This window comes from Vittaforma corneae (assembly GCF_000231115.1).
Source record: "Vittaforma corneae ATCC 50505 unplaced genomic scaffold supercont1.24, whole genome shotgun sequence".
Lineage (NCBI taxonomy): Eukaryota > Fungi > Microsporidia > Nosematidae > Vittaforma > Vittaforma corneae.
This window is the reverse complement of record NW_006889857.1, coordinates 101-16,744: the sequence shown is the minus strand read 5'-3', so window position 1 is coordinate 16,744 and position 16,644 is coordinate 101. Positions and strand designations below refer to the sequence as shown.

The following is a 16,644-nucleotide window of genomic DNA, read 5'->3' as shown; positions in this document are numbered from 1 at the left end:
TGGGTACGTAAATACCATCCATGCAGAAAAGTACATCGATTGAATTAATTAAACAGGCAAGTTTCTATATGTACAAAGTCAAATCTATCAACAGTGGGGCATAAACCAGCTTAAGGGTATTTGAATAAAAAAATCTATCCCATTTTAACTAGATTTTTAATATCTAACTGCTGATTGGTACTCATTCCTAGTCCCTTTAATTGCTCACCATCTTCAATGGCGCATAAAATAAGGAAATGTTCTCCTTAAAATGATTTTGAAGGTTACTCTCTTAGTTGTTCTTGTCCAGTGCACACAAACCTCAAGCACCAGCAAGGTGAACGTAAAAAGTGTTGAAGTGAACAGAGATAGACACAATGCACCCGAGTATGCTCGTTCGGATATTCTCACATTCATTTTAATATACACCAGTATTTTATCAAAATATTATGTTCCAGCACTAGTAAATGTAAAGCAGACAGAAGATGAAGTGGCAAGGAAAAATACCGTGGTTGACGATGCACTAAAGTCTGAAATACTGAAGTTTAAAACAAATAAAAATCCATACTTGGGGAGATTTGATATTCATTTACATGACGAAGACATCCGAAAATTCGAAAGATGCTCTGACTTTCTTATATCACTAATTAACAACAATTTCTTCATTACAAAGGAGAAGATAGAAGCATTTGCAGACGACGACTTTAAGAAACAGACACTTGCAGACAAAGATTTTAAGAAACAAGCAATAATGCAGGGAGATTTGTCCATTCTTAAGATCGTTTATAATCTAAACAGTCAGTATGACGTATTCAGCCCGCCCTTAAGCATCCCAGTAAAAAATTTACTTGTAAAAATTTTTGCAGAGCTAAAATACCATATTGAGATAGTCAGTACAGTTATAAACAAATCTGACAGTGACAAGCTGGAAAGCAGTCTAAATGTAGCTTATGACAGTCTTATATCTTTGTTGTATTTCTTTGTCTACGATGAGAAATATAAAAAAGACTTGATTCCTCAGAACCTAGGCATGCTACTTGATAAGGTGTTTAAGTCAGTAGGGGAGGATTATAAAAAATTGGAAAAAAAATTTTTGACAGAACATGAACTTTTAAAGAAGTGTTTATTTACTGAAAAATGGAGCCTTAAGAAACAAATCGAAGTAAAAAGAAGAGCTGAGATAAGCAACTATGGTGATTATTTGCGGAGTGCCCTACAATCAAGCCTGTACATCATTGCTGTTGATCTAGAATTAATATATACCATTGCACATGTCGTGAGTAACCTTATTCTCCTATTTGATAATGAGTATCTTACGATATTGGGAAACAGAGTGTCAGACTATTACTTCTTCCCAGGTATATCGTATGCATACTTCTATAATTTAATGTTTCCAAACACTAGGAAGACCACACAGTCAAATGGCGAGAAATTCTTCAAGTCCCTGAGAATCCTGTCATCAAAGCTTATGGCCTTTACACTAAAAAGGTATCTGAGTGATGATGAGAAAGAAAAGCTGAAAGGGGGCTTAATATCAAGGTTTCCAGACATTTACATAGAAAAGACGGCAGAAGAAAAACCAAAAGACGTAATACAAGTAGAAGAAGAAGCAAAACCAAATATAATACAAGTAGAAGAAGTGAATCTAGACACAGACCAGACAGGATATGATGAAATAATGGCAGAGATTGAGGACATTATTGAAATACTATCAGAAGATCAAAATTTAAGGTTAATTGAAATGTCAAAAAGTGCTGGCAAAGAAGCATCAACGTTAATTTCAGCTGTGGCTGAACTGAAGACAGCTCAGAGCAACACAAAAGTTGTAAAATTTACCCTCTTAATAATGGTCTGTGTTGATGTTTTAATGATTGGGTTGTTAATATTTTATATGATGGGGAGCAATTGAAAACAGCTTACTTGAACGTGTTGCAAACTACAATGACACTTTCAATACTGTTTAGCCTTCTTCATAGTCATTTATTTTTAATTCTAGTTCAAATAGGAACAAAATAAAGAGTATAAAAGTTTGTTGCCGACATTCAATTTTGCAGTTTCCGAAATTTACTTGTTTTGCTCAGTCCTTTCATTTTTTTCAATAAAACTTGCGTCCCTCAAAAAGAAAACTGCACATGCGTGAACTTTGGCTTGCTAGAAACACAATCATTGAAATGCTCAATGAAAGAGGATACTCATCTTCCAACATGCCCTTGGATTACGCCTCTTTTGTGTCCCAGTTTCCCAACGCAGAAAATAATCCCAGTACTCTCAATTTTGTCTGTTCAAAGGACCAGCCCTTTGCTGTCCACTTTACAAGTGAAGATAAGCTTTCAAAAAAGTCTCTTGAAACACTTACAAATGAATACGCAGCCCAGGGAATAGCCAATGTCATTCTCATAACCAGTGCCAAGCTTAATCCAGCCTGCAAGGTTCTTATGAAGAGCATAAAACTTAATCTAGAACACTTTCTTGTCGAGGAACTACAATTTAATATAACCAAGCACCATCTTGTTCCAAAGCATAGAATAATGAGCGAGAGTGAACAGAAAGAGCTATTAAATAAGCTTAAATGTGAAATGTCTAATCTTCCAACAATTCTAACTACAGATCCAGTGTGTAGATTCTTTGGAGCCAAGGCAGGGGTTATTTTTGAAATAACAAGGAACAGTCAGACAGCAGGAACAGCATTGTACTACAGGGTAGTGCGCGAGCCGGGGCCCAAATGAACAGTGGCAGTATAAATTATATATTCTACTAGCATTACTTTTGATTGGTTCAGTCTACCTTACATTTACTTAATTTTAGCACAAAAAGCACAAGGAAAGTGCATATATCTAATTGAAGAAATATAAGCCTATTTTGTGTTGGAACACTTATTTGACAGCTGATGTTAAATAGATCGTTTCCACACATCAATTGGCCATTTGTAATACTTTTGATACTTAAAATGCTTATAAATAAAAACATCCCTCGAAAACGCACTTCAAAAATAACGTTCATTTTGTATAACCTACAACCGTGCAATCAAGTCCATTATTGCTTGTAGTTTATATCACACCGTATTTCATTCATTGATATTAAGCACTCCATCCTCTTTCCATTAAAATATTCCTTGATCTTCTCTTTTATTTCCCTATTCTTCACTACTTCAACACTATTCTTGAATGTCTTTAGAAATCCATCATTTAATAGCTTCTTAGTCAATTCACTCGTAAAAGAAGGAGCAAGGAAAAGCCTCTTTTGAAGAAATTCGTTCATTTCACTCTTTGAAATGCTAGCATTCCCAGTCGTCTTAGTGTTAATGTTTCCATTGTTGTCTCTATCATCAGTCTTGCCTACAACTGTTTCGTTGTAAACCACACTTAACACTCGTCTGTAAAGACAGCAATCCCTCAGCTCTTTACTTTTAATGCCTGAACAGGAATAGCAAATAAAATCTTTTTTGATTCTCTTGTCTTTCGAAGAGAAAAATCCATGGCAAGAGGAATGAACCCAGCATAGGCACTTTGTGCAAAGGATCATTTCATTTTCGTTTGAGTTTATTGTGCATGAACAGTCAATGCGAGTATTGTTTGATTTACCGTCAGGTAGATTATTAGACGTGCCATTACAACTGTCACTATTTGACACAATACTGCTGTTGCTAGTGCTACTATTCATATTGTTGGCATTGCTGTTGGCGGGCCTCTTGTCTTGCTGCAAATATACCTTGAGTCCATTCATCTCAACCTCCTTCAAATCCTTAAGATTCCATACCTCTCCGCTTCTTTTAAACCCTTGTATTTCAATAAAGGCGGTGGTAAACACTTTCATCTTTACAATGTACTTTCCTCTGAGAAGATTCATTTTCTGAAGGCTTCGGCAGATATTCTTGAAGTCTAATTGTGTATTAACCTGAATAGAATACATCTCAACTAGAATTTCTTCATTTTCTATAATAGAGTATATTCCTATTGCTATTTTATAGATTTTGTCCTTATGGGTATTTAGGTTCTGGATCCAATTGATCATTTTGACTGTCTCAGGCGTGTTCCTTAGAACTTTAAGCTCTAATCCATTTACCTTTTGGTTTTCAAAGGATTCTTCTGAAAATAGACATCTCAAGTATGAAATTACGCCAAGTGCCAAGCTGATTGTATCTTGTTCTTGTTGCATAAAAGATTATGCAAAAAGGATATTTTAAGATGTTTAATATTTAAGCATCAAAGGTGAGGTGTTAAGCTGTATTAATCATTAATAACACATATCAATGCGTTATTATTGACTATTGTTGGCTTATTGAAATTACTTGTATTTTATAGCTTTTGTTACTCCCATTTAATTCTATGGCTATCTCAATAGGACTTAAAACAAACACACATCTTCTAATCTGCTCGGAAACAATACTAACAAGTAGTGGCATCATAAAAATAAAGGAGGATGACGAATACACAGCTAATATCTCTGGCAGCCTTGTATGCATAACAGGAGAGCAAGGAGATTCGTTCAGGACAGTATCATTGCTAGAACAATACTCAAAACTCCTCTCCATGAAATACAAGGAGAAAATAGGCCCCGAATTACTAGCAAGATTACTCTCATCTGAGATATATGAGTCACTTAGGAGTAGGCCATTGGAAGTACAAGGAATAGTAGGGGGTAGGAGTGAAGACAATACACTCAAGCTATTCGGAATAGATAAATATGGAGCAGTGCATGAAGACAACTTTGTTGTTACTGGGTATGGTCTATATTTCCTGTTTGGAATATATGATATGATGTACAAGAAGGACATGAGTGAGGAAGAAGCCTTAAGTCTTATTCGCAACTGTTTAAAAACCTTAAAGGAGAGACTAGTCCTCGAGACAGACAAGTGGAAATTAGATGTGATAGGGCCTGAAGGTGCTAGAAGTGAGCTTGTTGACTTAAGTAAATGAAACCTTATTTCTTTGTTAGTTACACTTTCTACTAGTATTATTTTTATTATCGCTTTTAATATCATTAGTCTTGCATTGACTTGAATGTGTTTTTGTTTTCCCTTCTAATAGGTTATATCCTCTAAAAATACTCATGCTTTCAATTAAATATTATACGATTATGCTCTCGATCGGATTATAAATATCCCTAAAACAAATAACGTTGTATACTGTTATTATATTAAACATGGTTTAGATTTATTCAAGTTTAACTGTTTTCTTGGCCTTTTTGAACATGAGCGGATTTCTCCTGAAGTATGGCCAGGATGGCACTGTAGCAATAAAAGCAAAGGCCACTGTGCCCACTCCCAGAACTAGTGTGTAAGTAAGATCCTTAGTTACCAAGCCAAGAAGGAAAGACAGGGTGTATCCTAGAAGGATAATAAGATACATCAATCGCATGGCAAATTCCTGTCCTACATAATCAATTTCTGGGTCAAGTTTCTTGAGGAAAGCACGCATCAGGAGGGTGCATGAAAATTTATTGTTATATCTGTCAACTAAAGGCTAGTTGCTGCAACAATGCTCCTATTGATTTTAGCTCGTATGTATGTGTCCTTTTATGTGCATAGCACCTCTTCTACTATCATTTGATTGCAAAAAAAAGGATTTTGAAGCTTGCTAGCTTTATTTAGTTAAAATTCCCAAATAAAACCAACAAACACCGCAGCTATCCAACACAGTTAATTAAACAGACCACAATGCACCTTTGTCTTTTATTCTCCTTTGTCCATTTGGCTAAGCTCTTTTTTGTCTTCTAACAAAAAGTTCTTGGCTTCGTTGATTTTCATACAAACGTACGGACTTCCTCCAAGATCGGGATGGTTAATCCTCATCAGATTACGGTATCTCTCCATAAAGTCATTGCCATTTGAATGTAGAATCTTTATGCTCTCCTTATAGTTAATAGGCTTGAATGTGGTAAAATATTTTGGAAAGAAGAATTCTTTTACTTTCTGAAGCATGCCCATAGCTCTTATTTGGTTTTTGAATGGGCAGGGCAACTCGTCCCTGTATTTATAGCCCATGCTTACTGACAAAAGCATTTTGGAAATTCAACGAGAATCATGTTTGTAAGTAGATGATTCAAAATCTAAACGTAGGTAATTTGTAGCAAAGCAAATAAGACTAATTTACTGGATACTTGCCTGCTACTAATAAGGATGTGCTATACTAAGTAAAGGATATAAAAATTAGCAGCTTTATTCACTTCTTATTGACTCTTCAATTAGCCTTTCTCGTTGATCTTCAAGCTCACTACGGACTGCCTGAACTTCTGCATACATCTCATTTATTGAATCAATCTTAAGCATCACCCTCTTCATCTTAGCCTCAATCTCAACATTTTCTAGCTTCTGGAGCTTCTTTTTCTCCATGTCAAGCACTTCCATGCTCTTCTCTTTAGATACCTCAAGGAGAATTTCCATGAGATTGGGACTATTCAGATACCTGATTGCATTCTTAGCCAATTCAGTCGAAATGGATGGATAGACCATAGAGCATACGAAGGCCACGAGGGTACTTATGGGATTGGGCACCTGCGTAAAAGGCATGGAAGGGAAAAGATTACATTCATCAATAATTGACATTTTAATAAAATGAAATATACACTGATCCACACTCTTATTCAGGCCCTCACATACTCTAGACCAATCATCCCCAACCCTTTCTATATTTTTCAGGAGGATATACTCTTCCTGTTTTGTCCACATTGATTTTAATAATGAATCTGTTATTTTATGAAAATTGCGGGAAGAGTATCCTGCAGGATACTTGTTAGACTCAAAGCATGTCTCACAGACGAATACCAAATCAGAAGTGAAGTACTGTGCTTTTCTACCACAGGTGCATTGACTATTTTCTAGCGTTTCTTTTTTGAAGTATTTTTCCTTAATCTTCACATCGTTTGATGATTCTGGCTGAACTGCAACTATACTGTTTGCTAACAAATCTAGGCGAGTTGTATTAATATTATCTTTTGATGTTTCTAGCTGTTCAGGCTGAGCTGGGTCTTCGTCATTTAATATTCCATCCAAATCGCTTAGTATTGCACACAGATTAGTTTGATAGTTTATTATTTTACTGTCTTCCAAAAAATCAAATATTTTCGCAGATACTTTATAGTTAAATCCTTGAAAAGTCAGGATGGAATTGAATGGGATGTATCCCTGTGACTTTCTATACATTTCGATAATGCTATTTCTTACTTTAAGGTAGTATTTGGCAATGTCTTTATTCAAAGTATCTTCTTTCGAATCACTATTTTGATTGGTTAGCTTGTTATATTCTAGGTCAACAGTCTTATTGTAAGTCAACTCTTCTACTTTTATCGTGTTAACAACTTCTAAAAACAGTTTCCTGTTTATCTTCAATATAAAAATTTTCTCAATTTCTGAGATTTCCTCATCTTTGAACCATTTTGGTAAAACATCAAATAAAGACATCTTGGAGTGGACAAAACTACTTTCCTTTACATTCTGCCCTTCTGGAGGAGTAGCGCTGGGCCTGGAAGTACCTATTGTTTGTTCTATTACAGCTTTCTGAGCAAGAGGAAAAATATTTTGCATGGTCTAGAAAAACAAGGAGAATTTTAATAAGACTGAAAATAATGATTACCATGCTTGAAGTCAGATAATACAAGCGTAGCATATCATTATTAGATGGATTTAGCATACTGCCATGTGATTGATATAATAAAGAGGCAAGAATGAGGTATTGCAAGGGTGCCTATAATTACTAAACTGCATACTAACTTGCATGTATTTGGCCATAAATACTGTACTTTCCACCTATTATGCATAAAGTATACGGCATTTTTCTTATTTTTATTACTCATTCCTTGTGCCCCTTTTAAGTAATGAAGAATCACAATCCAATTCACAATGAAAATCCTTCAAAAGATGAGGAACAGTCGATATTCGAGGCGGAAATGCAAAAAATGGAAGAGAAACTTGGCGAAGAAAGCAATTTTGACCTTTTAAATAAGTCTACAGGAAGGCTTAAGAAGAAAACAGCAAAGCCAATGACTGAAGAGCAAAAAACAATAATAGAAACACAAATATTCGGGGAAATAAGCTCTGAATCAGAAGATTTTCCATTGAATATATTCGCAAATACTCCTTTAAATCAGGATAGCATTACAAATGGGGACAACACGGACAGCAGTAATACAAATACGACAATTGGATTTAAAAAATATAGAGAAGCAGTTATGACATATAAAAAAGATTCAAAAAACTTCTTTTTGGGTGAATTTCTGGGGCAGTGCTTGAAAAAGAGAAGACAAATGGATAGTTGGTATCCTTGGACCAAGGAAATGTTAAATAAGGTTGATCAAAATGAAGAAATAATGAAAAAAGGACTAGTGGAGTATGGGCATGAGTATATCACTGATCTTTTAGAAGGACAGATAAAAGCTAAGGATAATAAGACAAATGGTATTGAAAAGGATGACTGGAATTCGACAATAAAAGATAAAATTGACAGTTTGATTGATGGTCTTAAAAGTATTGAAGAAGCAATAAGAAATGAAGGGATGGATACAATCTGGGGTAAAATACAGTTCGAGGGAGTTGTGTTGAACAATATTAAAGGATGCATGGATTCGTTTATGAAGACATCAAATAAAAAATACGATATTATTGATTATGTAAAATATAAGAATAAAAGATGGGAGGAGCATTACAATAGAGTTAGAGACGAAAAAGATAGGAAAAACCTATATTTTCAATGAAACAAAGTGAGAAGACGTAAAAGAATGTGTGGATTGCATTGATTGTGTTTGGTTAAAGTGGGTATGAAGCTACTTCAACATTCACATTAGTTTGTGAAGGAAGTATTATTTGTTAAAAATAGATTATAGATGACCGTTACAATTAATAAAGTCTCTATGTTTAGTTTTGCCTGCAATCTATTTATTTAAGTTATATAGCATTTGTAAAAATACTCTTTCAGGTATCTCCTCACATGTTAGTGCTATTCCATAGTACATCAGAAATATGAATATGTGGTGGAACCTTTCTGTTCTTTTAGAAGTGTACGAATAATGACTAAAGTAGGTACTCTCAATATAATATGACATTAGAAGTACAATCCCAAAAGAACCTAGCCATGCAATTGTCCAGTATGGACAGACCAACATAAGCACTAATACAACGGGCAAGTATGTGTATGAGCTTGCATGCAATCCGAACTGTTTTGCTGTGTGTGCTTGTCCAATGATTCTTGAACTGAAAAATGAATATATCAAGCAAAAAAGACAGTATAAAATGAAAGATGTGATGAGTATAACAAAAAATGCCTTTAGTATAACTGTAATATTGTCTTTGAGGGGTTTCTCGAAAGTAATACTCAGTATAAAGATAATAGTGTTAACAAGTGACACTAGAAAAAGATAAACTATCGGTGGGAAGTAACTGTCTGGAAGTGCATTTAGATTCAATGGGGATATTATTAAGGATGCGATAAAGGCCAGTTTTATGTATTCATTGGTGTCTGTCAAGATTTTGAATGCATATTTGCTGGCCGTTTTCCGGTCAGTACGGTCAGTATTTTCTCTATTTTTGACGTTGCTCGTTCCCAAAACTGGCATGAAAAGGGATAAGCTAGCAAACAATTTTATATGCTTTTTACTCCTTTGCTTAAAAGAGTGTAGAATCAGCCCAAATGTATTTTAGTGCTTCCTATTTATCTTTCTACTATTCAATTTAAACTCATACAAAAACAGCAGAGAACTGTTAAACAGCAATTCCTTTTGTTATATGCTTTGTATAAGTTTGCTTATAAAAATTTTCTGATTTCCTTACAAATTTAACAAGTATATTTTTATTGACTTTATTATATGATAACTGAGAAGGGCATTTCAAATAAAATTATTTGTTTTTATAACTAGCATGTTTTTATGCTTCTTTCATAGTTTGCATAATCCATGTTTAGAACAATACTGATCAAATCAACTAAAGAACTATATTAAAGGCCTAATGCTTAAAGTATTTAATGGTTTGAACACTCCTTTTCTGATCATAGTCCACAAAAACTATCCTCTTCTGCTTTGTTTTGATCTACTACTATACTTTAGTATACCTGATTTACCACGTGCGTTGTTATGACCTCCTACTGGTGTTTTGATAGATTTGTTGCCTTTATCTTGACTACTTGGTCCAATAGAAACAGTATATTCGGAAGGTTTATTGTTGATATCTTTCTTGCGGTCATTTATCATACCATTACCACTCGTGTTCTTCTTTTGTTCTTCTTTCTTAACGAACTCATTAAATATCAATGCACTAAATATACATCCCATCATTAGTACAATTACAAACACACTCATAGCATAGGCAGTTAGCGCACTATTACCACCAATATTCATAAATCCAAATATATCTGTCAGTGGACCAAAAACTGAGCCGACGAAGTTTTTCAAAATTCCTAGATCACCACTCAAAAGAGCAATAAGAGTGGCTCGGCCTTTAAGTACTATTGATATAATGGTGAATATCATCACTGGTCCAAAATGGAATATATGCCTAAAGACTGAACCTACCAACAGGGACAGGAAGCCTTTCACGCTGGTTATTCTCAGTTTCCTAAAAGTAAGACTAACGGACATGGATTCATTAAAATACATGCCGATATAAACGAGTGAAAACTCATTATCATATTCAATAGCCTTTTTGATTTGTGATAGAACAAATCTTAGAAAATTAAGTACTGGAACAATAATCCAATCCATTGGTATCTCAACAATTTTGAATATGCCCTTGGCAATATAGTGAGTGTGTGGAATTATTCTCTTGGCGCTCTTGTATGGCCTGGTAATGTTATCTAATATGAATATTAGAAGATCCAGTAATGCTGGGAAGAATGAGAAGTATAAAATGAACTTCAAAGCACTAAATGTTCTTTTCAGAGCACTAATGAATATGCTGGATTGATCATCTTTCTTGGAAAGTGTCTTACTTCTTGAAATTTCAAGTATCGATGCCGTATATACTTTAACAAAATAAATCAATGAGCCCCAAGACCATGATAATAGGAAAATTAATGGAAGAATAAGTACCTTATGGCTTTCGATACTTGATATAAGAGAAAGTATGATGCTTAGCTGTACTCCAAAAATGGCCGTGGCACACAATACGACTGGTAGAATGTAGTGTAGATGATTAATCACCAGTGAAGACCCAGCTGAAACACTACTAAGAATAGGTGTAATCTTATAACTGAATATGGTCAACACAAGTATAAAGAATATGACTATAAGCACTATAAATGCTATTGATTCCCAGGTAAGTTCCTGTGAGCTAGTCACAATACTCCATATAGTGCTTCCACCAACAACTGCTGATATTCCCATAACAAGCGTTGTTATCAAAATACTAAAGAATCTGTAAAGGATGAGGATAGCAAGACAAAACAACAAAGCAAATCCAATATCATTGACTAAAAGGTCAAACAGACCACTTCTGAACTCTTCAGAACTCAAGTAAGCATACATTTCTTTAGTCTTGTCCATCACATCAATACTTTCCCCTTTGTTGACAACAGAATCGATGGTAGGCCAAACAAATCCTACAAAGATTGTAGCAATCCACATCAAACTAAAGAGATAAGTAATGATTTTCAGAACTTTATCCTTTATCCAATCGGACATTGCTCTTCCCCATTTATTTCTAATCTTATTTATCAAAGCCGTCATTATATAGGAGAATACTCCAACAACCAGAATAAAAGCTATCATCACTGTAACAAGCGGGATCCAACTATCCCTTCCCATAAAACTGGTCCAAATATCACTCTCTTCATTTTTTAAAGGGGACTCGTCTTGTGATCCAAAGAAATAACTCGAACTCATTGGGGGTAGTTAAAATTTTATAAAAAAGAGAATAATTGAAAATAAAATTGAAATACTACACGAAGAAGTTTGATGGTAGTAAAATATCAAATGGTGTTCAGTACAGTGCAGATCTATCACTACAGTCAGGCATTGTAAGCTTATTTTGAAGTGAGAATGGTTGCTCAATGATTGGCATGACAGCTAGAAAATCATTCATAGAAAGTGTTAATGCAAAGAATCTTAAATAATGGTCCATTTAAAAGTAATATGTGCTATTATATTAGTTTTTAAGTGACTGTTAATGCAAAGCTGAAATAGGAGAGCATTGATGAATCCATAACATTGTTCACTTGTAAATTTATTCCACCAATAATTTTGCAATGAATCTTTTACGTATCAGATAAATTAAATTGTTTGGACACAAATCGCTTTCAAAACTGCTTGACAGCAATTAAATTATTTTCTAAATCAAACTGTTAAATAAACTCTATAAATTGAGTGTATCGACGTATAAAATTTATTCTAAATGAGTTACTGGTCTTGTTTCAGGATATGCTCAAATACCTTCCCGGGAATGATTAAGGATGCAAATACCACTAAATAGTATATCAAGAAGATGTATATTTGATGGATTACCTGAATTCGCTGCGAAGTATAAGGAAAGTAGGTAGAATATGTGGCTTGGAGATAGTACGACATCAGAAGTACTGCACCAAAAGACCCTATCCATCCTAATATCTGAGGTTCAATCAGTGTTAGGAGAAGCGCGACAGGGATGTATGTGAATGAGCTTGCATTCAGTCCAAACTGCTTCGACGTGTGTTCTTGACTGATGATTTTTGAACTAAAAAATGAAAACAGAAAACAGAGAAGACACTCTGCAATAAATGTCATAACAAGGCTGTAACTGAAAGCTATCAAGGCGTGTTGAATATTGTCTTTCAGTAAAGCTGATCCTGCAAGTTTTCCCATGAAGAGTGTTGTGTTAATGAGAGATATTAGAAAAAGATAAATTATCGGTGCAACGTAGCTGTCTGGTATTGCATCTAAGTTTAGTGGGTATATTAGCAGAGCAGATGTGAAGGCTGTTTTTAAAAATCCCTTTTGATTGTTCATCCGTGTAGGAATGGCGATCTGTAATGTGCGTCTAGGTACGACCATGGATTACGAAACAAACAAGGTTTTAAGAATTGAAACACAAGAGAAACAAATGAAAAGAACAGTGTTGTGGTTATGACAAAGGTAATTCTACATTAATGTTTGTTAGTACTGAGTGATGGCTCTCCTGTCTATGCTCTTCTATAAATCTTGTTGGATACAGCACAGGATCAACAACGAATAAATCTGATCAGTGGTAATATTCTTCATTTATTCTTTTTATAATTTTCTTGAATTTCAGAGAAAATACGCTCTACAAAGTAGTGATTTTCAGTTTTTTGAATACTATCAAAATGTCAAAATCAACCAAAAAGGATTGTAAAAATCAATAAACTTTTATATACTATCATATGAAGTGGTTTGTTGATTTAGAATAATTCATTGAATTACTTTTTCAATTTGGAATCAAACAGCATCCGCGCTACTACCTTATCCAATATGTAATTTCTTACAGTAACCTCACCCACTAGTATTGATGTTAAAATAAATCCTAGGAATATTGTTAAAAACACCCCAAATCTTTCCTTTGTGCCTTTCATTTCAAACGATGATATGTAAAAATTCTGTAAGAGGAAATTGCTGAGGAAAAGTGCAGTATTAAAAAGGATAAAGTTTAGCAGTGTTTGGATTGCTTCTTCTGTACATAAAACTGTGTACTGTAAGAGAACAACCATGAACAGATATGTCATAGACACGGCTATTGATCCGAATTCATCTGATTCTACTTCATTTCCAAGTAATCTTGACATAATAAATGAAATGGTAAAAGTAAATAGCAGGAGTACTAAAAAGATTAAAATAGTAGCTAAAAGAAAGGATACAACTATGGTTGAAACAAGCAAATCATTTGTCTTAATTCTATGCGAAACTGCTAATGCAAACTGCCATAGGAATGTGGTCTTAATATGTGAATAAACTGTCATTCCCCCGAGGATCATAGAAAGCATAAAGAGATAAAGAGTTGGCTCGGCAAATCCGAAGTTGATAAGCTTAAAATAGTCAGTTTTATGTGTGACAGCTACAAAAATGGCAATATGAAAGAATTTCAGAGTACTTTTCAAAAGAGATTTTTTTTTATGCTTTGATGAAAATTTCATTTCCATATAAGGGATTTAAAAAAGGATGATATAACTGATTGGCAGTAGAAACAACAATGAGATAAAAAAGTGGTTTTCATGGTATTTGACTGATAAAGCTTGCATGTTTTAAATCAACTGTGTAGACAGCTGACAAGGTTAGTGAATTTTTCAAAGAATCGAAAAAGAAAGAAGATTGTACTGAGCACAAAAATACATTATGGATGGATAGCTTTATTAATTCAAAAGGGAAATGATTGGATGTCATTGATTAATTATCAAAAAAGCTATGCATTGATCTTTTAAGGTAAATAAAGTCAGTTCAATACTTTATTGCTGATTTCATTCAGTTGATTGTTTTAATTTATACTTCCTGATCAGATCCCTATTCTTTATGCATAAAATCAATATCGTTATACATAGAAGAAATATTGATGTATAATACAAGTACGTTGAATAATCTATAAACTTCTGTGTATTCTGAATGACAAGATCCGTAGTTTTCATAGTGTCTGCTATAGTAAACCTGTTCTTGAATGTTGAAAAATATAAAAAGTTGACAACCTCAGTGCTGCACGGTTTGAATGATGAATTAGATGTTGGGTGGAATGCTCCATTGTTTTTATCCTCTTTTAACTCGTGGAATTTATACTTCTCAAAGAATAGTCCGTTATCATTTTCCACTGTGATTAAATAGAACTGATTCATTGATACAAGTCCAAGAAATCCCTTGTCATAAACTCTTAAAAGATTCAATAATGGCATTTTGGCAATTTGAAATTCAAATTGAAAGGATTCTTTGCTTTCTTCCTGGATTATGTTTATTATTCTCGTCAAGTTGTAGCATTCCTTGCATATTTTTGATGTGGAAGGGAGTGATGATGAACCAGAAAAAAAGGTAATGGTGCCATCTTTATCGTTAAGAGAAACACATGACTCAATAGTGTGGTTTTGGTTACAGCCACATTCATCGTCACATTCTTTTAATGTTGTGTCTAATTGTAGAACAATTTCATGTGCTGAGACAGTGATTGCAAAGAATGCAACTAAAATTTTTAAAATTGCCACGAGCATGGATGAAAATTTTTGCTCAGACAAAAGGCAATTTTACCAGAAAACACTATTTATAAATTACATATATTCAAACAAAGACTTGAAAATTGCATGATCAAAGAAACTATGAACTAATGCAAGTAAAAGTTTATTTTAAAGTTGACAGTTTTCAAGTTTGTACAACTTGACAAGAACAACCTGACCAATAGCCTTTGGGCACAAATTTCTCTCAAACTTTGCTCTAACCACGCCTTTGTTGCCATGAACTCTAGTAATTACTCCATTATTATAGATTGTCTCTCCTTTTTTATTGGTGTAGATAAAAAGAACGGCATTCTTGATGTATTTAGAAGCTGTCTCCTTATTATTAACATTGTTTATCCTGAGAAGCGCACGCTCTGGATGAATCACATCTAATCCTCTTTTATGACTGACAAAGACCGCAGGGATGGTGGTATTTTGTAGAGCTTCTTGCATTGAGGGTGAAAATTTTTGTTAAAAATTTTTAGAAGACAGTACATAATTTATAGAACGAATAGTGTTGAAATAATGTCATAGTACTAATTACAATTAGCTATAACTGTGAAATTCATGATATTATTAATGATACTTGGGAATGACCAATATTGTTAAAATATCAAAGAATAATACCGTATTTTAATTAGCTATTTTGTAAAGATTACATATTGATTCATCTTCATTATGATTGATTTCCTCTTGCATTGTCCAGTCATTAACTTCGTCAAGTGCTCGTCTAAATAGCTCTTTTTTAAATGGACCTGAAAACAATGTTGTTTTTGCCAATTTGACTCCAATGAATTTTGATCCTATTCTGTATAAAAATACTCTTGAATATATTTCAATCATCTGTTCGTTCAAAAAGTCCAATTTTGAAAGCTTTTGGGTAAAAAACTGTTCCAAACTTTTTAAAATCGTAGGGGTTGGCGGAATATTAAATTTTGTGAGGTTTTCTTTAGTGATTTTATAAAACAATTCTTTTCTATTGTTGAACATTATTTTCTTACTATCATCTATTGAAACTATGTCTATTTTACTATTCCCCTTTTTGCTTGTTTTAACTATCCTAAATACATTCTCTTCAACGACATTGTCCATTAAAACTGCTTCGTTTTTGTTCATTTCCTGCTCTTCAATTTTATTTCCTTCTACTGTACGATTATCTACCTTTGCTTCATTAGCTATCTTCTTAACTTTTTCTCCTGACGACTGACTAACGCATAAATTCACTGTGGATTTTGATGGAATCTTAATTACTGGTTTTTTTCCATTCAAACACTTGGTTTTTTCCAGCTTTCTGTAGACTGTTACTTTTTTTTTGTAACCATTTAAAGGGATACAAATTTGTTTCTTCAATATTAACTATGCAAAATTTTCATTCAAGCAATGCAGACTAGTTTGTAATTAACCACAATCCAGTAAACTGTTTCAATACTTTCAGCACTCTATCCAATTAATATAAAAAAAATACTCTTAGAAGGTTTAAAAGATATCTGAATAGCCTTTTTATTCTTTTTCATTTCATGATTTGAAACTTCCTATCAATATAACTAAATCTACACAACCGATATAA

General features: G+C 33.7%; 15 protein-coding genes across 15 annotated transcripts; 4 read left to right on the top strand and 11 right to left on the bottom strand.

The window, feature by feature from the left end:
- Positions 1 to 250: 250 nt before the first annotated feature.
- On the top strand, positions 251 to 1,888 carry VICG_01994 (uncharacterized protein; the record flags this gene model as incomplete). The annotated part of the gene is made up of 1 exon (XM_007605377.1): positions 251 to 1,888. One exon carries the CDS (start codon positions 251 to 253, stop codon positions 1,886 to 1,888), a length of 1,638 nt encoding a protein of 545 aa, XP_007605439.1.
- Positions 1,889 to 2,084: 196 nt separating this feature from the next.
- On the top strand, positions 2,085 to 2,705 carry VICG_01993 (uncharacterized protein; the record flags this gene model as incomplete). The annotated part of the gene is made up of 1 exon (XM_007605376.1): positions 2,085 to 2,705. One exon carries the CDS (start codon positions 2,085 to 2,087, stop codon positions 2,703 to 2,705), a length of 621 nt encoding a protein of 206 aa, XP_007605438.1.
- A 307-nt stretch (positions 2,706 to 3,012) lies between these two features.
- On the bottom strand, positions 3,013 to 4,134 carry VICG_01992 (uncharacterized protein; the record flags this gene model as incomplete). The annotated part of the gene is made up of 1 exon (XM_007605375.1): positions 3,013 to 4,134. The coding sequence occupies one exon, from the start codon at positions 4,132 to 4,134 to the stop codon at positions 3,013 to 3,015; it is 1,122 nt and encodes a 373-aa protein (XP_007605437.1).
- Positions 4,135 to 4,304: 170 nt separating this feature from the next.
- Positions 4,305 to 4,895, top strand: VICG_01991 (uncharacterized protein; the record flags this gene model as incomplete). Its single annotated transcript, XM_007605374.1, has 1 exon — positions 4,305 to 4,895. One exon carries the CDS (start codon positions 4,305 to 4,307, stop codon positions 4,893 to 4,895), a length of 591 nt encoding a protein of 196 aa, XP_007605436.1.
- Positions 4,896 to 5,132: 237 nt separating this feature from the next.
- Positions 5,133 to 5,396, bottom strand: VICG_01990 (uncharacterized protein; the record flags this gene model as incomplete). The annotated part of the gene is made up of 1 exon (XM_007605373.1): positions 5,133 to 5,396. The coding sequence occupies one exon, from the start codon at positions 5,394 to 5,396 to the stop codon at positions 5,133 to 5,135; it is 264 nt and encodes an 87-aa protein (XP_007605435.1).
- A 254-nt stretch (positions 5,397 to 5,650) lies between these two features.
- Positions 5,651 to 5,962, bottom strand: VICG_01989 (uncharacterized protein; the record flags this gene model as incomplete). The annotated part of the gene is made up of 1 exon (XM_007605372.1): positions 5,651 to 5,962. One exon carries the CDS (start codon positions 5,960 to 5,962, stop codon positions 5,651 to 5,653), a length of 312 nt encoding a protein of 103 aa, XP_007605434.1.
- Positions 5,963 to 6,136: 174 nt separating this feature from the next.
- VICG_01988 (uncharacterized protein) lies at positions 6,137 to 7,501 on the bottom strand (the record flags this gene model as incomplete). The annotated part of the gene is made up of 1 exon (XM_007605371.1): positions 6,137 to 7,501. One exon carries the CDS (start codon positions 7,499 to 7,501, stop codon positions 6,137 to 6,139), a length of 1,365 nt encoding a protein of 454 aa, XP_007605433.1.
- Positions 7,502 to 7,791: 290 nt separating this feature from the next.
- Positions 7,792 to 8,667, top strand: VICG_01987 (uncharacterized protein; the record flags this gene model as incomplete). The annotated part of the gene is made up of 1 exon (XM_007605370.1): positions 7,792 to 8,667. The coding sequence occupies one exon, from the start codon at positions 7,792 to 7,794 to the stop codon at positions 8,665 to 8,667; it is 876 nt and encodes a 291-aa protein (XP_007605432.1).
- Positions 8,668 to 8,844: 177 nt separating this feature from the next.
- On the bottom strand, positions 8,845 to 9,525 carry VICG_01986 (uncharacterized protein; the record flags this gene model as incomplete). Its single annotated transcript, XM_007605369.1, has 1 exon — positions 8,845 to 9,525. One exon carries the CDS (start codon positions 9,523 to 9,525, stop codon positions 8,845 to 8,847), a length of 681 nt encoding a protein of 226 aa, XP_007605431.1.
- Positions 9,526 to 9,969: 444 nt separating this feature from the next.
- VICG_01985 (uncharacterized protein) lies at positions 9,970 to 11,784 on the bottom strand (the record flags this gene model as incomplete). The annotated part of the gene is made up of 1 exon (XM_007605368.1): positions 9,970 to 11,784. One exon carries the CDS (start codon positions 11,782 to 11,784, stop codon positions 9,970 to 9,972), a length of 1,815 nt encoding a protein of 604 aa, XP_007605430.1.
- A 513-nt stretch (positions 11,785 to 12,297) lies between these two features.
- On the bottom strand, positions 12,298 to 12,927 carry VICG_01984 (uncharacterized protein; the record flags this gene model as incomplete). Its single annotated transcript, XM_007605367.1, has 1 exon — positions 12,298 to 12,927. One exon carries the CDS (start codon positions 12,925 to 12,927, stop codon positions 12,298 to 12,300), a length of 630 nt encoding a protein of 209 aa, XP_007605429.1.
- A 383-nt stretch (positions 12,928 to 13,310) lies between these two features.
- Positions 13,311 to 14,027, bottom strand: VICG_01983 (uncharacterized protein; the record flags this gene model as incomplete). Its single annotated transcript, XM_007605366.1, has 1 exon — positions 13,311 to 14,027. One exon carries the CDS (start codon positions 14,025 to 14,027, stop codon positions 13,311 to 13,313), a length of 717 nt encoding a protein of 238 aa, XP_007605428.1.
- A 315-nt stretch (positions 14,028 to 14,342) lies between these two features.
- Positions 14,343 to 15,074, bottom strand: VICG_01982 (uncharacterized protein; the record flags this gene model as incomplete). Its single annotated transcript, XM_007605365.1, has 1 exon — positions 14,343 to 15,074. One exon carries the CDS (start codon positions 15,072 to 15,074, stop codon positions 14,343 to 14,345), a length of 732 nt encoding a protein of 243 aa, XP_007605427.1.
- Positions 15,075 to 15,206: 132 nt separating this feature from the next.
- Positions 15,207 to 15,530, bottom strand: VICG_01981 (uncharacterized protein; the record flags this gene model as incomplete). Its single annotated transcript, XM_007605364.1, has 1 exon — positions 15,207 to 15,530. The coding sequence occupies one exon, from the start codon at positions 15,528 to 15,530 to the stop codon at positions 15,207 to 15,209; it is 324 nt and encodes a 107-aa protein (XP_007605426.1).
- Positions 15,531 to 15,710: 180 nt separating this feature from the next.
- Positions 15,711 to 16,427, bottom strand: VICG_01980 (uncharacterized protein; the record flags this gene model as incomplete). The annotated part of the gene is made up of 1 exon (XM_007605363.1): positions 15,711 to 16,427. One exon carries the CDS (start codon positions 16,425 to 16,427, stop codon positions 15,711 to 15,713), a length of 717 nt encoding a protein of 238 aa, XP_007605425.1.
- Positions 16,428 to 16,644: the final 217 nt, after the last annotated feature.